This window comes from Buceros rhinoceros, unplaced genomic scaffold (genome assembly GCF_000710305.1).
Source record: "Buceros rhinoceros silvestris isolate BGI_N320 unplaced genomic scaffold, ASM71030v1 scaffold21527, whole genome shotgun sequence".
Lineage (NCBI taxonomy): Eukaryota > Metazoa > Chordata > Aves > Bucerotiformes > Bucerotidae > Buceros > Buceros rhinoceros.
The window spans coordinates 22,418-40,892 of NW_010423110.1; the positions used below are offsets into that span (position 1 = coordinate 22,418).

Sequence of the window (18,475 nt, forward strand, 5' to 3'; positions counted from 1 at the left end):
TTTGTTTGGGAACAACCACATGCAAAATAGTTCTATAACCAAATAAATTCTCAGGACAAGTAAGAATTCTGGGTCATTCTTGGTTTTAATGATCTCTAAGGGACAAAGCTGTCTTGTGTACGCGTCAGACAATAGTCATGTCATGAAATCAGAGGTGACAGGATTAGGTGGTTCTCCATTGAAAATATAAATATAAAATGTAATCTGTAATATATTTCTTATATTCAGCAGCAAAAGCCTAGTGCTGCTTCCTTTCCTTGCCGATAGCAGTGAAACAGCAGTAAGCAGTGCCAGAGGGTCGGAGTCTTCATTCACTTTACATACTTGGTTTTCTCTGTGTGAGGATTTTGGACTCCCTCAATTCTTTTGTGACTTCCAGGCTACCAGCGCCAGCTGACCTACAAGAGACAAGATGGTTCATACAGTGCTTTTGGCGAGAGGGATTCCTCGGGGAGTATGTGGTGAGTTGCTATTTAAAACAGAGTTAGAAAAGTCAGCGTTTGCTAAACGGGAAAAGTACACAACTGGCAAGGAAAGAAGAGGAATTTTCCAGCTTCCATCGTGCTATCGCATACAGTGGAGAATAGAAATGATACTCAGTGACTATAGACTTACTGTTTCAGTGCTGCTGAATGTTCATACTACACTGGTAGGTGTATTACAGTTGTTTCAAGACTCAGGGTCGGTTAAAATAGTCACATCTACTAATTTGTCCTGGCTTCGGGCAGAGAAGCTATAGTCGAGGATCATATTTGGTCTGCTGGAATTGGAGTAGCAATATAGGGGGCATTTAAGCACCTTATTCCACTAGGGAATGGAGCTTCACCTGAAGCTTGTACAGAGAAACTTGCTGTCTCTAGAAGTGGCAGAGGCTTCTACCAGGGTAGGAAAAAACCCAACTGAACAAACAAACAAAAAAACCCCACCAAAACCAACCCAGAGTAGTCTTTTTCCCAAGTGCATTATAGCCCTCCACGGACGACGTGGAGCAGTATGGATCCATGCCCGGAGAGCTGAAGTGCAGGACCTTTTGGAGTCAAACAATCCCAGAGCCAGAAAGTATGAACCTGAGAAACCAGCTCATCTCACTGACGCCCCCCTTGGGAGACCGTGGCCTGTAGGGTTGGGGGTTACATCGCGTTAGCGTGTTAGCTGACTAGAATGGCTCTGATGTAGTGGATTCTTGTCTTCATTCATTTGCTTGTGCTGTCATTTGGCTTCTCCATCTGCTCTGTGTTTCCTTTAAACTGGTTTTCTTCATGAACTCGTCCAAGGGGAAGTACCGCTTCTATGACGCTGCTGCCTCGCTGTTTGTAAGACAGTAAACTTTTATCTCAGATCTGGCATCTCCCAGTCCCTAGACGTGAAACACGGTGACACAGAATTACTTAACACTTGAAAAATCCCCTGCCAGGCAGCGTGCATTCTACCCTCCCATTCCTCAGAGGCTTGTAAAGTGAATGAGTCAGTCTCCCACAGCTGGCCAGAGCTCACACTTGTTGCATGTCAGAGGTTTCGAATTCCTCAAACACTTCTGTTGCTTTCTTAAGTCTTAATTCTGTATAAAGCCCAACGCAGCCTCAGACTTTAGCAGTGGGTCTGAATTTCTTTTTTTTTTTTTGTTAAGACAGTAACAAAATTGGAAAATTTACTCCCCTCTTTTCCTTACAAATAATTTCATATTTATAAGGATATTGTTTCTTAATTTAAAAGCTTTAATAATTTGGGTAGCAGATGAACACCTATAAAAGGGAACTGAATTGCAGAGCATGTCATAACTGAGACAACTATCTCTTCCATTTATACTTCTCAGTTTAACTTGTTGACCCTTAATCCAGCTCTTATCCAGAAGTTTGGACAGTGTTAGGGAGCTTTTAATTTTTTAACAATATTTAGTGTTTCTCCAACAAGATTTTTAGAATTTGTCCTTTGGAATAATGTTGTTTTCCCCTTGCTGATACACTATTCTGAATGTGTTTTCTCGGTAACGATGATCAATTCGCATTCACAGGCTAACAGCTTTTGTCCTCAAGTCCTTTGCGCAGTCTCGTGGGTTTATCTTCATTGACCCGAAGGAACTAACAGCCGCCAAAGACTGGATCATCCAGCATCAGAAAGAAGATGGTTCTTTTCCTGCTATGGGCAGGATACTGAATAAGGACATTCAGGTAAAAACAAACCAGACTCAAAATCATGCCATAGGTGCATTTTTTTAAAGCTGTTGCCAAAGTACGAAGTGATGCAGTTTCCTTATGCTTAGGATGAATACTGTGCTTGAAAGGCCAGAATAGTGTAAGAAGAACCAGGAGAATTTCAGAATTTCAGTTAAAAATAGCCTCTGGGAACATATCTGTGTGCTGTCCCCTCAGGACGGGAAGCAAGATGTCAGGTCTTGCTAAATGCTTCCACGTTGTGTCTCGGAGCACGAAGGTGTGTGCACCAAACGTGTTCCCAGGCCGTGGCTAGGGAAGGCAGCTGCAGTGTTGGGTTGGCTTCCTGAATTTCATACTCCTCATGCACAAAGAAGTTATGTGTTGCTACAGCTTCTCTTAGAACATATTCTTTGTCTTGCTTCAGGAGACTGTTTATCCTGGTCCTTTCCTCTAGTTTTCATCCAGACATTTGTGTTTGTTGCCCTCCAGGGTGGGATCCATGGTAAGATCTCCCTGACCGCTTATGTGGTTGCATCTCTTCTGGAAACAGGTGTAACTTCTGAGGTAACAAAAACTTAGTTAAAATAGCTCTTGCATTCTACGCATTTGAAAAATTCTCTCTTTCTTTTTTTTTTTTTTTTAGACTTCATTTTACTGGTGTTTACTTTCAGAGGTTCTGTGCTCACTAGGGTGGTAGCACCCAGGTGTACCAGAGGCTGATGGAGAGCCTGGAGATCATTCTAAAGCTAAGGCATCTGTTCTGAAGTTATTCAAGCTGATCTCCCATCCTACAGCCATCAGCTCAAGGGTTATTCTACCAGAGCAAAACTCTTCCCTGCAACCTATAAACCCGTAGCTAGCTTAGTGCTAGCAGCAGTTTAACTAGGGCCATGTAGGCTTCGGGATCCAGGAAACTTCTGCGGTCTGCAGTGGCCAAGCTGCCACTGCTGTTAGATCACTGTGAGTTTGGAGAGCTGCGCTCCTGCGGTGAGCTCCTCGCCTCTGCTGTGTTTTCCCTGCCTGCAGTTTCACTGGAATGGAGGTGCTCAGATAACATCACAGTTGAATGTTCCCACTAACCGTGACTGGGAAGGTGTCCATGGGCGGATGTGCTGAGTGGGTCACGAATACGGTTCTTCACCTCCTCTTCCACAGCCAGGGGAGGGAGTGGCACTGGGTGAGTGGGTCTGTATAGGTAGAAGTGGAAGGTTGAAACAGGAGGTGTAGTGGATGCTGCAAGGTGTCTTGGTGATCCATACTTGGACAAACTTTGCCCATCCAGGCAAAACCCAGTGAGTTTATGGAGAAGACAGTCAGTGTCAACAGCAGTGTCTGCTCAGAAACTCGGTGATAATCTCAGTACTTCTGCTGGCATCCTGGCAGAGCTTGAAGAGTGAGACACTGCTGCCACCACAAGCAGATGCCCCCTATCTCCCAGTTCTTGTAGGAGTGGGAGGCCTTCAACCTTATTAAAAATAAATACGTTTTTTTAAAAATTAGAAAATCCTCCAGTGCCCATAGAGTAACTTTCTGCCTCTCTGTCAGCACTGTCCCCGCTCATGGGATGTTCTCCCTGGGCTGCTGTATATCAAGACAGCCCTAGCATTTTTATTTGCTGAAGTGCAGTTTATGTGGATCTGATAGTTTTCCTAGAGGAGATTTGCAAGTGTTACTAATGATCCTAGCTAGGAAATGAGGAAGGGGAAGGTTAGTGCCACAGGGAAATCAAAAGAAACCAAATTACATCAAGTCCAATTAAATTGTTTCTATAAATTATCAGAGCCACGTTCCTGCACGGTGAGGTCATTGAGGGAGTTAATAAAACATGTTTGTTGGCTGCAGGGACCCCTGGGAACCTTGGCCTTTATTATCCTCTGGCGTCTGCTAGACGCTCCAGAGTGTCAGGAGCACAAACATACAGTAGAGAGCTTGCTCCTGCTCTGTTCATCTGCTGCCTTGCAGGGGCATGACATTGCTTCAGCTTCAGGGGGGAATTAATGTGTCTCGGTGTTAGTCTGGATCATTCTCCTCTGCTGTTTGCTCCTTTTTCTGAATTTGTGATGCATGAAATTCCTTAGGGAAAGTGTGTCAGTCTGCAGAGAGCAAAATGCATCTTTCCGAGGTTTGGGGTTTTTTTAATGGACACAAAGTAACGAGAAGTAAAGTGATTCTGACTTCTGAGCTAGAGGCTGGTAATATGTCTGGGCTCTTTCCCCTAAATACAGGAAGAAAGAACAGCTGTTGACAAAGCAAAACACTTCTTAGAGTCCAACCTGTATTCAGCAGAAGACCCCTACACTACTGCCTTGACTGCATATGCTCTGACACTGCTCCGCAGCCCCTCTGCCACCGTGACGCTGCGGAAAATGAACAGCATGGCTATTACACAAGGTACTGCGCCCCGCGTCCCACCCAGCGGTCCCTGGACTGGCAGTCCTCTCAGAGGAGAAACAAATAGTGACTTGAATGGTCTCTTTGAGCCTCTTGCCCAGGGGATGTTTGTCTAAAAGGAAGGATGGTGCAGTTCAGGGCATGGGTCTGTCCTCTGAGTCAGTGCAAAAGCAGGATTTGATTCTTCCTGGGTACAGAGCTCAGCTGCAGTCCTGCTGCAGTAACACACCTCTTCCCCTGTCCTGTTTTTCTAGATGGCTTCACCCACTGGAGCTTGACGGGAACTCTTGTTACTGATGAAGATACCTTCATGGGGTTTAATGACGGCCTCTCTCAATCAGGTACTCGAACTGCACAGACAGAGATGGGGCAACGGGCTGAGCAGCCCGCCCCTGCCTGCGTGTAGCGCAGTGAACTGCTGCTGTAACACGAGGTGTTCTGAAAATGGCAGTCAGCGAGGCGGCGTCTGGGTGAAATGAGAGGTGGTGCAATGCTGAAAGAGCTGGTTAAGAGCAAATGAGAGACAGAGCTTGCTGCAGTCAGGACAGGCCTGTCTCTTCAGCCCTAGCTGTCTCACCATCTTTCACTCCAGTTTTGTAAAGACAGTGAGTGATATATAAGAGCGAGAGCCACCTGGGGTCCCATCCCAGGGAGGAAGTATTTGAAATGGAAGTCGGAGAAAAGTCAAATACATTTAATTTTAGAGCTGTTTAGCTTTGTATTTTCAAATGGAGCTAGAGATCGTACACCCAGCTTTCACTGGCGTTTCAGCCGGCTTCCTGGGCTTCGACTATCAAAGCCACGACAACAGTGAATGATGCCGAGTTTCAAGTCACTTAAAGCCATTGACTCTTCTACCGCGATGTAGGTCGGGGGAATCTAACTGGCTACCACATGAAAACCTCTAGGACAGGAGTACAGCATGGGCAGCAGCAAAGCAGAACCGGAGTGAGAGAGAAATTGTTTACAGGATTTGACCAAGTAGAGAGAAGTTTATCTACTGTGCGAAGGGAAGAGCTGATGTTGGAAGCAGAGGTATCTTTGGAAAGTGATGCGTCTTGGGTTCAAACGTATTCTAACTTAATTTTTCTCTTCCTGCCTTTACTTCTACAGACTCTTAACTTTTTTATTTTTCAGTTTATTTCCCAGATTCTCACTTCTAGATGGTTTTTGGTTTTTTTATTCTCCCCCTTCAGTTGTTTCTGCGGAAGTGGAAATGACGTCTTATGCCCTTTTGACGTACACACTCCTGGGAGACGTGGCCTCTGCGCTCCCCGTAGTGAAGTGGCTTTCGCAGCAAAGGAACGCGCTTGGAGGATTCTCGTCTACTCAGGTGGGCTGTCTCCAAAAAAGGAGCTTCGATCCATGCACAGTCAGTTGTAGAAATCAGTTGCTTCAGGAATGGCCAATGCAGTCTCCATCTAGAGTCTAGACAGAAACGGGCTGTGTCCTGGTAAGAAGAAAATCTTTCCATTGCTCTTTACTGCTTCCTTCTCGGACTGATGATTTGAAAGCAACCCAGATTTTGTCCTTAAAGATGCCTTTGACAGCAAAAGTGAACAAAACCTGATATTTCTTTTGCTGTCTGAATTAATAAGGAAGATTGTGTTACCAGAAGCCGGTGGTTGTACAGGACAGTGCTTGTTTCTAAGTTTACTGTGCTCCTGTATTCTTCACTGTTGTGATCTCTACCTCTCCTGCTCCCCAGGACACGTGCGTAGCCCTGCAGGCGCTGGCTGAATACGCCATCCTTTCTTATGTCGGAGGAGTCAACCTGACCATTTCCTTGGCTTCTACTAATCTAGACTACCAGGAGACTTTTGAGCTGAATAAGATGAATAAAAAAGTCCTCCAGACTGCGGTGGTAGGTGGCTTTGTGTTTACGTAGCCAAATTTTTGAAGCCATCCATGAGAGCTGGGTTCTGAATGGCAACTCAGACAAGTTCAATCATGGCAAAAGCACAAGTTCAGCACTGAGATCTTGGGACTTTCTGGAGTTTTATGGCGGGGTTCCGATGTGAAGGCGGCAGCACTCAGAGGCGTTTTTCACTGTAACTAATGCCTGATGCTTGTTTTGTGCTGCTGCTTGTTTCTGCCATCAGTGAATGGAGGTGGCTGAAGAGTGTCAGCTGAACTCACTTCACTTCTGCAGCCTCCTTTATAGCCAGGAAGACATTTTGTACAGAATAAAGCCAAAATGGGTATTTGTTTCCATTCTGAGTGCCGTCTCTTGTCTGTGTCTTGACTGTGGCTTCTCCCCAGATCCCCAGTATTCCAACGGGGCTGTTTGTGAGCGCCAAAGGTGAAGGCTGCTGTCTGATGCAGGTAAAGTTGCTGTGGGGCTGGAGAAAGTATATGAGCTGATGATCTCTGAACTTACAGCCCATTGTCTGCTTTTTAAATCCCAGTTTGCTATGAGGAAGGAGTTACACTTTCTCTCAAAGTAATGATATAACGTGGTGTGGCTTTAACTCATAGAAGTAAATGTGATTGTACTAGGGTGAGTTGCTCTGGTACAGCTTTACCTATATATAACTGTGGCGTAAAGCCTCTGTTGCCTCTGTGCACACCCTTGCCTCTCTCTGAAGAGATCTGGCGTTCATGCTGGTCTTCGGGGAACGTTTGTAGATGCTGTGGAATGTTGGGGTCTAAAACTGCCCTGATTTGTTTTGGTTTTCCCCTCTTTCTGCTGCAGATCGATGTCACTTACAATGTACCTGATCCTATTGCCAAACCAGCTTTCCAGCTCCTGGTTAACCTGAAGGAGCCGAAGTCAGAGCAGCACCTTCAAGCTCCGCATCTCCTGCGGTCTGTCTCTCCAGATGAGAATCGCTCTGAAGCCTTGCACAGAGAGAGGGCACTGGTGGATGATGATGACCCAGCTTCAGATCAGGACCATCGGGAATACAAAGTCATACTGGAGACATGCACTAGGTAGGAGATGCCAGTCTGCATCGTGTCCTGCCTGTTTCTCAGAGAGTATTTAGTTTGCTGATCAGCGCGTCTATACTGATGCATTCATTAATCCTGGGGAAATACCGAGTTCTTTCTTGCTGCACTGCCCGTGTCTCAGACAGCGTGAGGTCGAACACCTCCCGTGCAGAATGCGTGTTTGCTACCGTCAGCCTGGCTGGATATAGCTCAGCATCGCCTTCTCAACCTCCCGTCCCCCTGCCTAAGCCCTGCAGCTCGTGTTGGGGCGGTGGGCTTGCAGTGTCCCGTCAGACCCTCAAAGGTGCCAGTACCTAAGGAAGCTGCCCTGTGTCAACAGCCTTTCTGCTGTTATTTCTGAAACTTCTGCCCTGGGAATTGCTGGAGCGAAGACAGCCATTTGAGAGGAAGCCCAGGCCAAGGAGAACGATTGCTTGGAAGGAAAACAAAAACAAATCAAATCTTCCCTTTCCTCCCCTTCTTCCTGTAATGATGCTCCTTTAACTTCTCCGTCGCCTTGAATAGAGGAACACATCTAAGGGTGACAACTGAAATACTCTGAGCTGGGGGTGTTCTTCGGATTGTAATTAAGTGTTGTCTCGCTCAGTGAAGTCCTTGGGGCACTTCCCAGGAGTTAGGGAGAAATCTGTGGGAAATAGAGGGCTGTGATACCTAACAGAATAGGGAGAAGTGCAGGCAGAGGGATACTGTAGGGTTTTTTAGAGTATGGGGCATGGAGTTAGATCGAGATTAACAAAGTTTAATGTCTCTGGGAGATTGCGAGCTCTGAACTGTCACACAGAGCCAACTGGATCTGTCCACAGACCATGTCCTGCTGCCACGGGTGTAGGAGCTTGAGTGTGGTGTTACATGTGGGCTGGCTCTGTGCAGCGCTTCGGGGAGCTCACCCATCCACCCAGGCTGTGTACCCTGGAGACCCTCTGTACAGAGACCTCCAAGTAGCCCTGCAGGAGCGTGGTCAGATCTGGCCCGTCTGGCCTGGGAAGCTGTGTGCTGAGTTTTCTGTGCTGAGCATGAGCTAATAAGCCCTCCTGGGTCCAAGCTCCTCATCTTTGTGGAGCAACTGCAGAGCAAACAGGTAAGCTACCACGGAAGGGTAGTCTAAAACTGCCCAGAGGTGACTGTGGAGAAGAGGAGCATTGTTCTGCGATTAGCAAGAGCTTCTTTCTTATGGTGTTGACCCTTCTGCCGTCCTGCAAGAAATTGAAATCTTTTGCAATGGCCCAAATAAACTTTCTTTCCACCCCTTTCTATGTTGAGTTGGTTTGTTTTTACGTGCGTGTCAGCAGTAGCAAGCTGAATTTCAGTGTTCATTTGGAGTCTTTATTGATACTATAGAGGGTGATATAGGCAGTGCGTTTTTTTAGCACTAGTAACTAGGGAGTGAGTTGCTGACTCATTAGCAAAGGTACTTTCTGCAGTGCCAGTTAGGTGCTAGAGGGAAATGGCCATTTACAAAACCCAGGGCTGAATGACTCTGCCTGATGTTGGACAGTAACATTCCTCTTACCCCACGATCCATTTACAGCCCTCCACTTAGTAGAAGAAACTTCTGTTCTTTCCTCCAAGGGGTTATTTCCTTTTACCAAGTGCATTTTCTCAGTGCTTAACTGAAAAACGAGGCAAACAGCCCCACAGGAGACAACAGCCTTCCTTGTGCTTTTCTGCCACCGTTTGCCTGGACATCTCCCACGTCTCTGTCCTCTGTGAGTTGTGCTTAATTTTTCCTGAATAAAAGCAGAAGAGGATTTTGTAAAACCAGGTAGACTGTGGCTTTCAACAAGTCCTTCAAAGGAGAGTAGAATCTTTTAATATTTTTGCTCCGAAGCTTGTTTCAGTTGTCCTCCGTCCCGCGTTGTCCATGTACCATTTGTTGTCTTGGATCCTGAGCGTGTTTTCATTCTTTCTCTCTGTTCTCCTGGGCAGATGGCTGCACTCTGGGTCCTCGAACATGGCTGTCTTGGAAGTGCCGTTGTTCTCAGGGTTTCGTGCAGATGTGGAGAGCCTAGAGCAGGTAAGTTGTTGTAATGAGAGCGCAAGGCGTGATCGTGGGCCAGGACCTGGCTCTCTAATTGGCAGAGATTCCCTTTGGGAGCAATAGGAAGCAAATGCCACTGAATATTAGAGCACCGTCTGAAAAGATGCAATTAAATTTGGGGGTGGGGGGGTGGATTTGCAGGAGATTTCACTTGTCAAAAAACATTTATCTGAAATGAGTAAACAGATGTTCTGAGCGAGATTAACCAATTTACCAAGCATGGCCAAATGGAGGTTTATTACCGAGCCCAGTGCACAGTAATTACATGAGACCCATTTGGAAAAGCTGAAGTGAAAATGTGCTCTAACAGGAGCTGTTTATGGCTTCTTAGTGGGCTGTGTTATCTCCAACATCTGGATTCCATTTCTTTGGAGGCTCTGTGTCTTGGAATTTTTTGCCTTTTTTTTTTTTCCTCTCTCTTCTGGGAGAACATCATGTTTATTGCAAAGCAAAGGGAGGTGGACAGAATGTGCCTCTCGCCCAGCCAGGCCTCTAGGGGAGATGAACCGTAAACTTCAACTTCGCTTTAGGTTTCGTGAAAGCATTACAGTGTATTCACTGGTGGGTTTTATGCTGCAAATAGTTCTTAAGGACTATTTAACTAAAGAGGTGTAAAATCTTTGCATCCTTGAGAACTGGTAAAGAGCTAAAAAATATTTTTCCTCCAAAGGATCTTTTGTGTTAATAACTTTATCTTCATTCTGCTGAGAGGGGGAGGGATTTGGGGAAAGAATTTTACAGAAGAATCAGGCAGTTGAATTTGACATCCTAATTCAAGGAAAAGGGCACATTGCTTTGTCTTCTCTAGGATTTCACTTGACTTGGCTAATTTATAATACAAACACCACTGCATTTTCCTGGAGAAAATCAGACTAGTATGTTCCTCCTCAGAGGCTTAACAATCTGTGTCAAAAGCTGCTCTCGGATGGTCTCCTGGGCTGTCATTGAAGGCAGAGAAATTTGTGTATTAGTCCGTGAGGAGAGGATTGCAGCTTTTTCAGCCTTAGGGGGCTGTGCTGGAAAACTTCTGTACAGAGATGTGTGCTATCAGATAAGAAATTATTCCCGTAAAGAGAAATATCAGAGTTATTTTATATCTATTCACTAGCTGCACGTTGAGAATTCTGTTTTCACATGTAAAATGTATGAATTTTTATTTGCCTGTTGACCTTAGAGTTTGATATTCTCTCTCACGTGCAACAAATGGTGCAACAAACTGAATACGGCTGTAGAGGTGAGGCCAGACCACCAGTATCCCTGTGGTAAGAGAAAGGAGGAAAATTAGGTGAGGGGCCCTGTAGTGGGTCTGGTTACTATTTTATCTCTTTCTGCTGAACATGCTAGAGTGACATTATTTCTAATAATGCTTTCAAATTACTCTTTTGTAGTAATTTGTGTAAATAATGGCAGAAAAAATACGAATGGAAAACTGGCTGAGGACCAGAGAACTCAAAATGGGGTGGGAGGAGAGCAACAGGATATCTTCATGGTGTGAAACCCATGGGATGTTTTATCAGCAGAGAGGAAGAGTTGAAACAGAGAGTGCAGAGGGGTTTTCATTACAGAACAGAAAAATTATTAGGATAAGTAACAAATCCCTGTACTCCTTATTTTTCCTGAAATGGGCTAAGAAGAAATTACAGCAATAGGAGCTCCTATTGTCCAGGCTATTCTGAGGGAAAATCTCCTTTACTGGTTTCAGCAGGGGACAGAGTTAAGAGTTTCTGGGCTGTGCGGAGCGTGCGGGACCTTCTCAGGACTGTGTCACAGGGGACTACCCAGGTCTGTGCTTCCTGTCCATGAACGCCTTTTCCTTTGGCAGCTGTGCTCTGCTGTGAGGTTGTTTACACGGCTGGGCCAGACCAGGGTCCCAGGAAAAGGTCTGTAAACCACATGTGCTCGTTTAGTGTCTCTGGAGTAGCAGCATCTGCTCCTGTGCTGGGTCTGGTTTACACTGACCTCGGTTCAGGGCAGGTTGTACATGTTCTAGGCAGCGGAAGCACTGACGGTGGTTCTGGGTGTAGGATTAACGTCAGGGTCTGCTCTCTGCAAGGACACTCTGACTCTGGTTCCCCAGTGAACCAGCTGTCTAACGTTCCAAAACACTTCTGCCTGCAGTACCTCTCCTCCTGTCTCATCTACTAGTGTGTTGCCATAAGCCTTGTGCTCTGTGACACCCCTTTGTCTTCGACGTTTGGTTTCTCACGGCTTCAGAGATTCTCGTGTCACATTCGGTGCCGTGTTGTTGGTGCCTCAGCACTGCTCGTTCCTAAATCAAAACCAAAGACTGGGCGTGTTGAAACCGGAGCAGAGAAACGGGGAGCTTCACCCACACTGCTTGAGTGTCCTATCCTTGAGCTTGGCCTGGATGGAAGCAGTCAGAGGGTAAAAGCAGTCAGGGAGTAAAAGCACTGCTACTGCAGAGGAGTTTTCTCAAAGCTGAGCGAGCTCTCCAGCACAGGAGGCTTTCTCTAGCCCTAAGCAGATCAGTTGGTTGCGCTTTCCCTTGTGGCGTCTTGTGCCCTGTCTGAATCCTCTGTTCTTGCCTCTCTGGGTGGAGAACAGAGTGCCAGAGTAGCCCCATCCCTTGGGCTCCCTGCGGGTAGAATAGCAGGTGGATTGTTTTCCTTTCTCCCCCTCTCCTGACAGAAAACGGAGCTGATTCACTTTCTTAACTGGTGAAGCTGAGCTCCTGCAGCACAGAGCTGATCCCAGTTAAGCCCTTGCAAATCTCTGGAGGATGGTGTGCACTTCATGCAGTGCTTGGAAGATAGAAAAAAGCTGGTTCAAAACCCACTGTTTCAAAAGTTCTTGGGGCCAAAGACTATGTAGTTGATGCCTCGATTTGGGCAGAGGGTTCCACACTTGGGGTTCAGTGCTGGGCAGTCTGTTTCCACGACCAGAACAGAATTGATTCCTCTGGCTATAGGAGATTTTGCAAAACTGGGAAGGATACTCCTTCCGTCTTCGCGAGGGAATATTGCACTTGAAGAGCTGAATTCCATCTTCCTTCTTGCAGAAGCCCTTTGCATCTGTGAAAATGAAATGTTGGGACAAAGCTCAAGCAGATATGTAGGTAGGCAGTGAAGATGCAGATACAACCCCTGATGATTTGTTCCTGGCTATCAAATGTGTGTCCAACTCGCACTGACAAAAGTTAATTCTCCCAGTCAGACCCAGTACTGGTACAGTTACGTCTTCGGACACCACCTCCAGCAGAGTCAAGTCCTGTCGTTGGTGCTGCTGCATTTTCTAGTTACCCTGGCCATGTCCCTCTCCTCCCGGTGAGGAGGGGCAGGGCTGTAAATCACCTTCCCTTGGCTGTTGCTCACCCTCACAAGGGAGCAGTGTGCGCGGAGCGGACCCACGTGCAGCTCCGGGGCAGCGATGGTTAATGAATGCTCTGTGGCGCGCTGAGGGCAGCCCCCCTGGCTGTGCAGCCACAAATCCTTCTAATAATGCTGGGTGTCGACAAGGTCAGGGGGTCGCCACAGGCTGGTATATATCAAGCTTCACCAGAAAAATGCAACTTTAGCTGAGCTGAGCATTTCCCAGTGGCGCCAGCCTCTCCAAGCCCTCATAAAAGGACTGTCTGCAGCCATCTACTGCTGAGTAATAACAGCCACCATCAGGCCCCTAAAATTATAAGGACAAATTAAATTGGCCCTTTCCATATTGTGTGGGACTTAAACACATGTTCCCTTGCTTGTTACAGTAATAGCAGGAAGCTGCGTGCGGCGTTTTACAGCTGGGAGCACCATGCTGGAGAGGGTCATGGTTGAAGCTGTTGGTAGCAGGTTTGGGCAAATGGCATAGAAAAGCTTTTTGCTCCGTGTCATTCTCTCTACTACATCATCATCATCATAACGCTTTGTTCCCCTTTCCACGGTTTTCATGCTAAGATCTCAAAATAACTTATGAATGTTTTAAAAAAAGCCAAGCCAAGGAAGTTTTGTCCCTGTGTCACCAGTGGGGTTGTGTGGCAGAGAACTTGCAGAAAAGAGAGAGAACAGCATTCGGGTCTCTGCTCCGGCCCTTACTCCACTCCTTTTCCGATGCTCTTTAGTTGTGCAGATTGTCCCGATAAATAAAAAGCTTGAGAAGAGGCAGTCTGTGGGGCTGACCGGTACGAGGCAAATCCCAAATCCCCGGGCCTCAGAGGGAGAGAAGATGAGTAGCAGAGCCTGGCCTGACCCCATTCGTCAAGAGGGAGGTTGCCTGGGGCTCTTTCAAATGGCTGCTCTTTTCAAATGTAAGGATTAATTTTCCTGGCAGAAGAATGTTTTGGATTTTTCAGCTGGTGGGAGAAGGGGACCTTTAATACCCAGTGTGATCCAGCAGCATAATTCCCTGGCGGTCTGGAGGAGCGTAAATAAGATAAAACTTTATCAAGTGGTTTGGGGTCTCTGAGGCCTTGGTACCGAAAACAACCTGGGAGCTGTTCACTGAGATCGTGCATGATACGTCAGGCGTAGTCCAAGGCGGATGAATGCCCCAGGGACCAGGAAGAGCTCTCAGCCTTGTGCACCTTGCGAGCGTTCCTCATCAGGTCGCAGAAGAGAACACCGACGGCTTTATCCTCAGTTGTACGACAGCAGCTGCGATCCTCTTTGCATTTCCCCTCTCTCTTACTGAAACATCCTGCTCCAGCAGAAGAAATCCCTGGGGCTTAGTGTCGGATCAGTTTTCTAAGCAGTCTAAAATCTTTCATCTTCTCTAATTTCAAACTTTTCTGTAAAATGAGATGCAACTAAACCTCTTGGTTTTCTTTTTCCCCCCAGTTATTGATGAACAAGCAAATTGGATTAAAAAGATACGAAGTGGATGGAAGGAAAGTCCTGTTTTATTTTGATGAGGTAATGACTTTGGTTCTTATGTTGCTTTTTGGTGAATGGCAAATGGCCAGTGGATCAGGCAGAGATATGGTGTGATGGTGTCGATGGCCCCTCAGATGGGGGTTACTGTCCAGCTCCAGCTATCCGCTTGCTCGAGCCTCTTTTGAGGCAGATAGGTGTGGTTTTGGTTGGAAACCAAAGCATAATACAGGCAGGAGATTAGTTTCAGCCTATATAGAATTTCTGGGCAGATGTCACTTAGTTTTTGCCTCAAAATAATTTTACTCTCAGGTACAACCAGCATTGCTGAGAGGGTGGAGTATAATACCTAGTGTTGGAGGCATTGTCACTCTTCCCAGGGGTCCGGCTCGGCGTGTTGCATCAGGGACACGTGCTGTGTTTAGTTGTCTCGCTCTTCACTTGAAGTGCAGGTTTGGTTACAATGAGTCTTTTACACCATTTCGCACAGATTCCCAGCCAGTGCATGACCTGTGTCAAGTTTCAAGCTTTCAGAGAGCACATAGTTGGGAAAACAGCTCCTGTTCCTATCAAAGTGTATGATTACTACGAGCCAGGTAGGTGCCTGTTCTCTGCTTCTCGCCAGCAGTAGAGCTCTAGGCGTAAGGCTCAGCTGTGACTTCTCCTTCTTGCTGGCCTGCAGCTTTTGAAGCAACTCGTTTCTACAACGTGAGTGAGAACAGTCCCCTGGCCCGGGAGCTCTGTGATGGGCCGACGTGCAATGAGGTGGAAAGCTCAGCCAGCCAGTGGGTTGGTAAGTCGCGTCAAAGCCAAGCAGATTTTTTGGAAAATTGAGCCCACAGACATAATTTCCAGGAGTTCAGAACTCAAAATTATAGTTAGAAATGGTTTTCTCTTTCTAAAATATCTTGAAATAGATTCCACGGTTAACTGTAGGACATTGAACAATTTCATGCATCAGTGAAAGGAACAACCTTCCCTCAAAACTACACATTCCTTCTGTCCTCTGTCGTACAAAATAGCTGGTTTATCCTGTGTCTGGGATCTGCTGCAGTTTTTACAGCTTTATTCCTGAGCTCTTTATTCTACCAAGCCTGTAAATTCCAGTGAGAAGTCTTAGGGAATCCAGCATGAAAACGTACATCAGGAAAACTGCCACCCCCTCTTCCCCTTCCTCCTGCTATGCAAAACTATTGCTTTGGCTGTTTTTTGTTTCCTTTCAGGTTTTGTTCACTCTGGACCATGCAATAACATCTTTGGCTGCTTGGAGGATGAGTACTTTGAGCAGTGCATGTGTTCACGGGACTGTGGCTATGATGGGGAGCCTGTCTGTGGATCGGACGGGCAGGTTTACCCCAACCACTGCCAAATGGAAGTAGCATCGTGCAGGAATAATACGAGGATAGAACAGATGCCCATGTCTCAGTGTTCCGCCTGTAGGTTTCATTCAATTCCCTCTTCTGTTACGCTCTAGTTGCAGGACATTACAAATCCTCGTCTAAGCAAATGATAATTATATGTGTGTGGTAGGAAAAAGAGAAGTCAAAACCTCCTACGTATTGTTTTGCTACTCGTACTAGAGAGGATTAAGGTATAAGAGCAGCTGCCTTCCTGCTTAGCTCAGAATAACTGGTTTGCTGTTCTCGTGCATACATGTTTTACTGATCAGAATGAACTTCAGAGAAAAGGGATTAAAAAAATAGATAAAAATGTCATCTATTAAATTCTTTGGAGTCTCTGCATGGCTTTCGAGATGTGCAGTAGCTCAGTGAACCGAATATGCCACCTCTGGAAATGCAAACTTTAACAAATTCTATAATCAAGGCATTTCTTTTTCTTTTCATTTGCAGCCAAGAATTTGCCAGAAGAAAGGCAGACGCACCCCCACGCAGCTGAGCAGCCCAATGTTCCACAGACCCCAGCAGGTAATCTCACACCTCTGCGTTTATCCAAGCCTTTCTCTTTAGCGAGGTTAAAGCTTATCCTATCGCTGCTGACAGCAGATGTGGCTCTTAAGCACATCTAAGTAAAAATGCTGAATTTCTTCATTTAGAAAAGACAGAACATCAGAAATCAGAAAATGAAGAGGTCGAGGGAACTTAGGGTGGTAACTACTCAACAGCAGACTGGCTCTTCTAGTCCCTTTCCTTTCAGGAAGTCTCGTGTGGTCCCTGCTCTGTTCCGTGCACGAGCAAGATGTAGGTAACTGTTCGCAGGAGTGGGCACGTGACCCCCCTGTTTTCTTGGTGCGTTGAACAACACGCTCTCTGTGATCTTTTCCTCAATATTAAGCTGGAAAGGTCCTATTTAAAACCAGCTGACGTAACGTGTTTCAACAAACTGAACAGGACATGACAACAGACCAAACCATGGCAAGAACTAGAGCCCAGGTGGATTAACTTTGTCTCTAGCCGTTTTGTGCAAAAATTGAACTGCTGTACTTGATTCTCTCTGAGCTGCTCTTTGGAATAAAGGGCCTTAGTGAGCAAAAATGTTAAGGTCGGTAGATGGAGTAGCCAGGAATTTGGATGCTCATTTTATTTGGTGCTTATATTCATACACTTTTTTCCAAGACTCAGGTCGAACTTGTCCATAGCTCACAATAAATCTCACCAAGAAACAGTGGAGGGTCAACAGAATAGTTTGTTTCATGCTGTTTCTAGTAAATAAACTGGACTAGATTTTTCCTGGCTGCTTTCCACTCGTTAGCTTTCCCCTGGCCTTAAACTCTCCTAACAAATGGGTAAAACAAGTTAATTCTTCAAGAGAAGACTCTGTGCCTTCTCATGTCGTCTTGTGCACCAGAGTTCGGAGTAGCACGTGTCCAGCGTGGGACACCCCACCCTGTTCTTCGCCCTCCCTCTGCTCTGCAGGGGGTGATGGATGGATTTCTTATGCTGTAAAATCACAGTGAATATTCCATTATGACCATTTCTATAGGTCAGCCCACCTTACAGTTTACTATCACGCCTGTTTCTTCTGGACTTATTGTGAATATCTATCTATCTCAGATCGCCGTCTTTGGAATAACCGAGCTGAACGCTTGTGGCCTTTTATTCTGTGCAGATGCTGTGGACTCAGCATGGAAACTGTTTGCAATCCGAGCCCTTGAAAGCAGCATTCCCAAACTGCTCGGCAGGGCACTGCTGGAATGCAAGGCCACACCGAGCGCTGGGCTGCGAAATGCGACTACAATTACATTCTTTTCAAATAAAAATTTGATAGTAAAAATATGGTTACCTGGGGAAGAAATTGTGGAACTTGATGGTCGTTCACAATCCAGAACTGTTCAGAACAGCATTTCTGAAATAATGTGCATTAAAGTATCGAAGAAAAACACTCCTCTGGTTTCTGTCCTAAACAGACCAAAGCGCTGTTGGCTCAGTGGGCTGTTGAGAAGAGCAAAAGTGGAAATTCTGGTTTTATTTTTTGTGCGTGTGGCATTTTTATACAGGTGTTCGATTTGCCCCAAGGAATGTTTGTCAAAGCACAGGTCCTTAGAGTAGCTTTGTGTAGGACCTGCGAGTGGTGGAGCTGAGTCTCCTGGAAGGCAGATGCTCTTCTGAGCGCAGCAGCCAAGGCAGAGTGAGCAGTCAGAAATCAAACTGACTAAATCCTGTGTCAGGAAGAGTGCCCAGCATGTGATTTTCATTAATCCTCCGGGCTCCTCTCAGGTCAACCACACGGTACATGAATCAAAGTTTAACAACTGAATGAATCCCTCCTCACACGCGGGTCTCCTTTGGACTCTGGTGTGTTAGCAGTGAAGCATGTGATTGGTTTAAGTCGGCTCAGGTGCTCTGCGTTTCCAGTGAACCTTCCGATGAGCCATGCCTAAATCTCTGATTTCCCAGAAGGATGCACAGCTCCAGGAGCCAGATCAAGCTTAGGCAGGTTGGTTCAACTGCCGCAGCGTGTTAATCCTCAGGAAATACCGTTGTCTTGAGGAACCGCGTGGCGTTTACTCTGTCTGGAGTCCTGTACTTGCCACACGGCTTGTGCAGGCTCAGCTTGGTTTGACTGTGTTACCCCAGCAATGGAAACAGCCAGAGCCAGTTTCCTCCCAGCCCGTGGGGGTCTGCGCAGTGTGTTGGGGCTCGCGCTGGCGAACACGGGCTGCAGGGGGG

At 46.3% G+C, this 18,475-nt stretch overlaps 1 protein-coding gene across 1 annotated transcript in view; it reads left to right on the forward strand.

Annotated features, from left to right (window-relative positions):
• The window catches only part of CPAMD8 (C3 and PZP-like, alpha-2-macroglobulin domain containing 8), a gene marked incomplete at its 5' end in the record, with an annotated part of 41,028 nt that overhangs the window by 20,289 nt on the left and 2,264 nt on the right, over nucleotides 1-18,475 (forward strand). Inside the window, 14 exons of the mRNA XM_010140323.1 lie at nucleotides 380-461; nucleotides 2,012-2,168; nucleotides 2,643-2,717; nucleotides 4,379-4,544; nucleotides 4,799-4,885; nucleotides 5,741-5,877; nucleotides 6,253-6,408; nucleotides 6,807-6,869; nucleotides 7,240-7,478; nucleotides 9,423-9,510; nucleotides 14,316-14,390; nucleotides 14,839-14,944; nucleotides 15,031-15,141; nucleotides 15,572-15,784. Of these exons, the coding sequence (XP_010138625.1) occupies nucleotides 380-461; nucleotides 2,012-2,168; nucleotides 2,643-2,717; nucleotides 4,379-4,544; nucleotides 4,799-4,885; nucleotides 5,741-5,877; nucleotides 6,253-6,408; nucleotides 6,807-6,869; nucleotides 7,240-7,478; nucleotides 9,423-9,510; nucleotides 14,316-14,390; nucleotides 14,839-14,944; nucleotides 15,031-15,141; nucleotides 15,572-15,784 (1,755 nt within the window). The remainder of the gene's footprint in view (nucleotides 1-379; nucleotides 462-2,011; nucleotides 2,169-2,642; nucleotides 2,718-4,378; nucleotides 4,545-4,798; nucleotides 4,886-5,740; nucleotides 5,878-6,252; nucleotides 6,409-6,806; nucleotides 6,870-7,239; nucleotides 7,479-9,422; nucleotides 9,511-14,315; nucleotides 14,391-14,838; nucleotides 14,945-15,030; nucleotides 15,142-15,571; nucleotides 15,785-18,475) is intronic.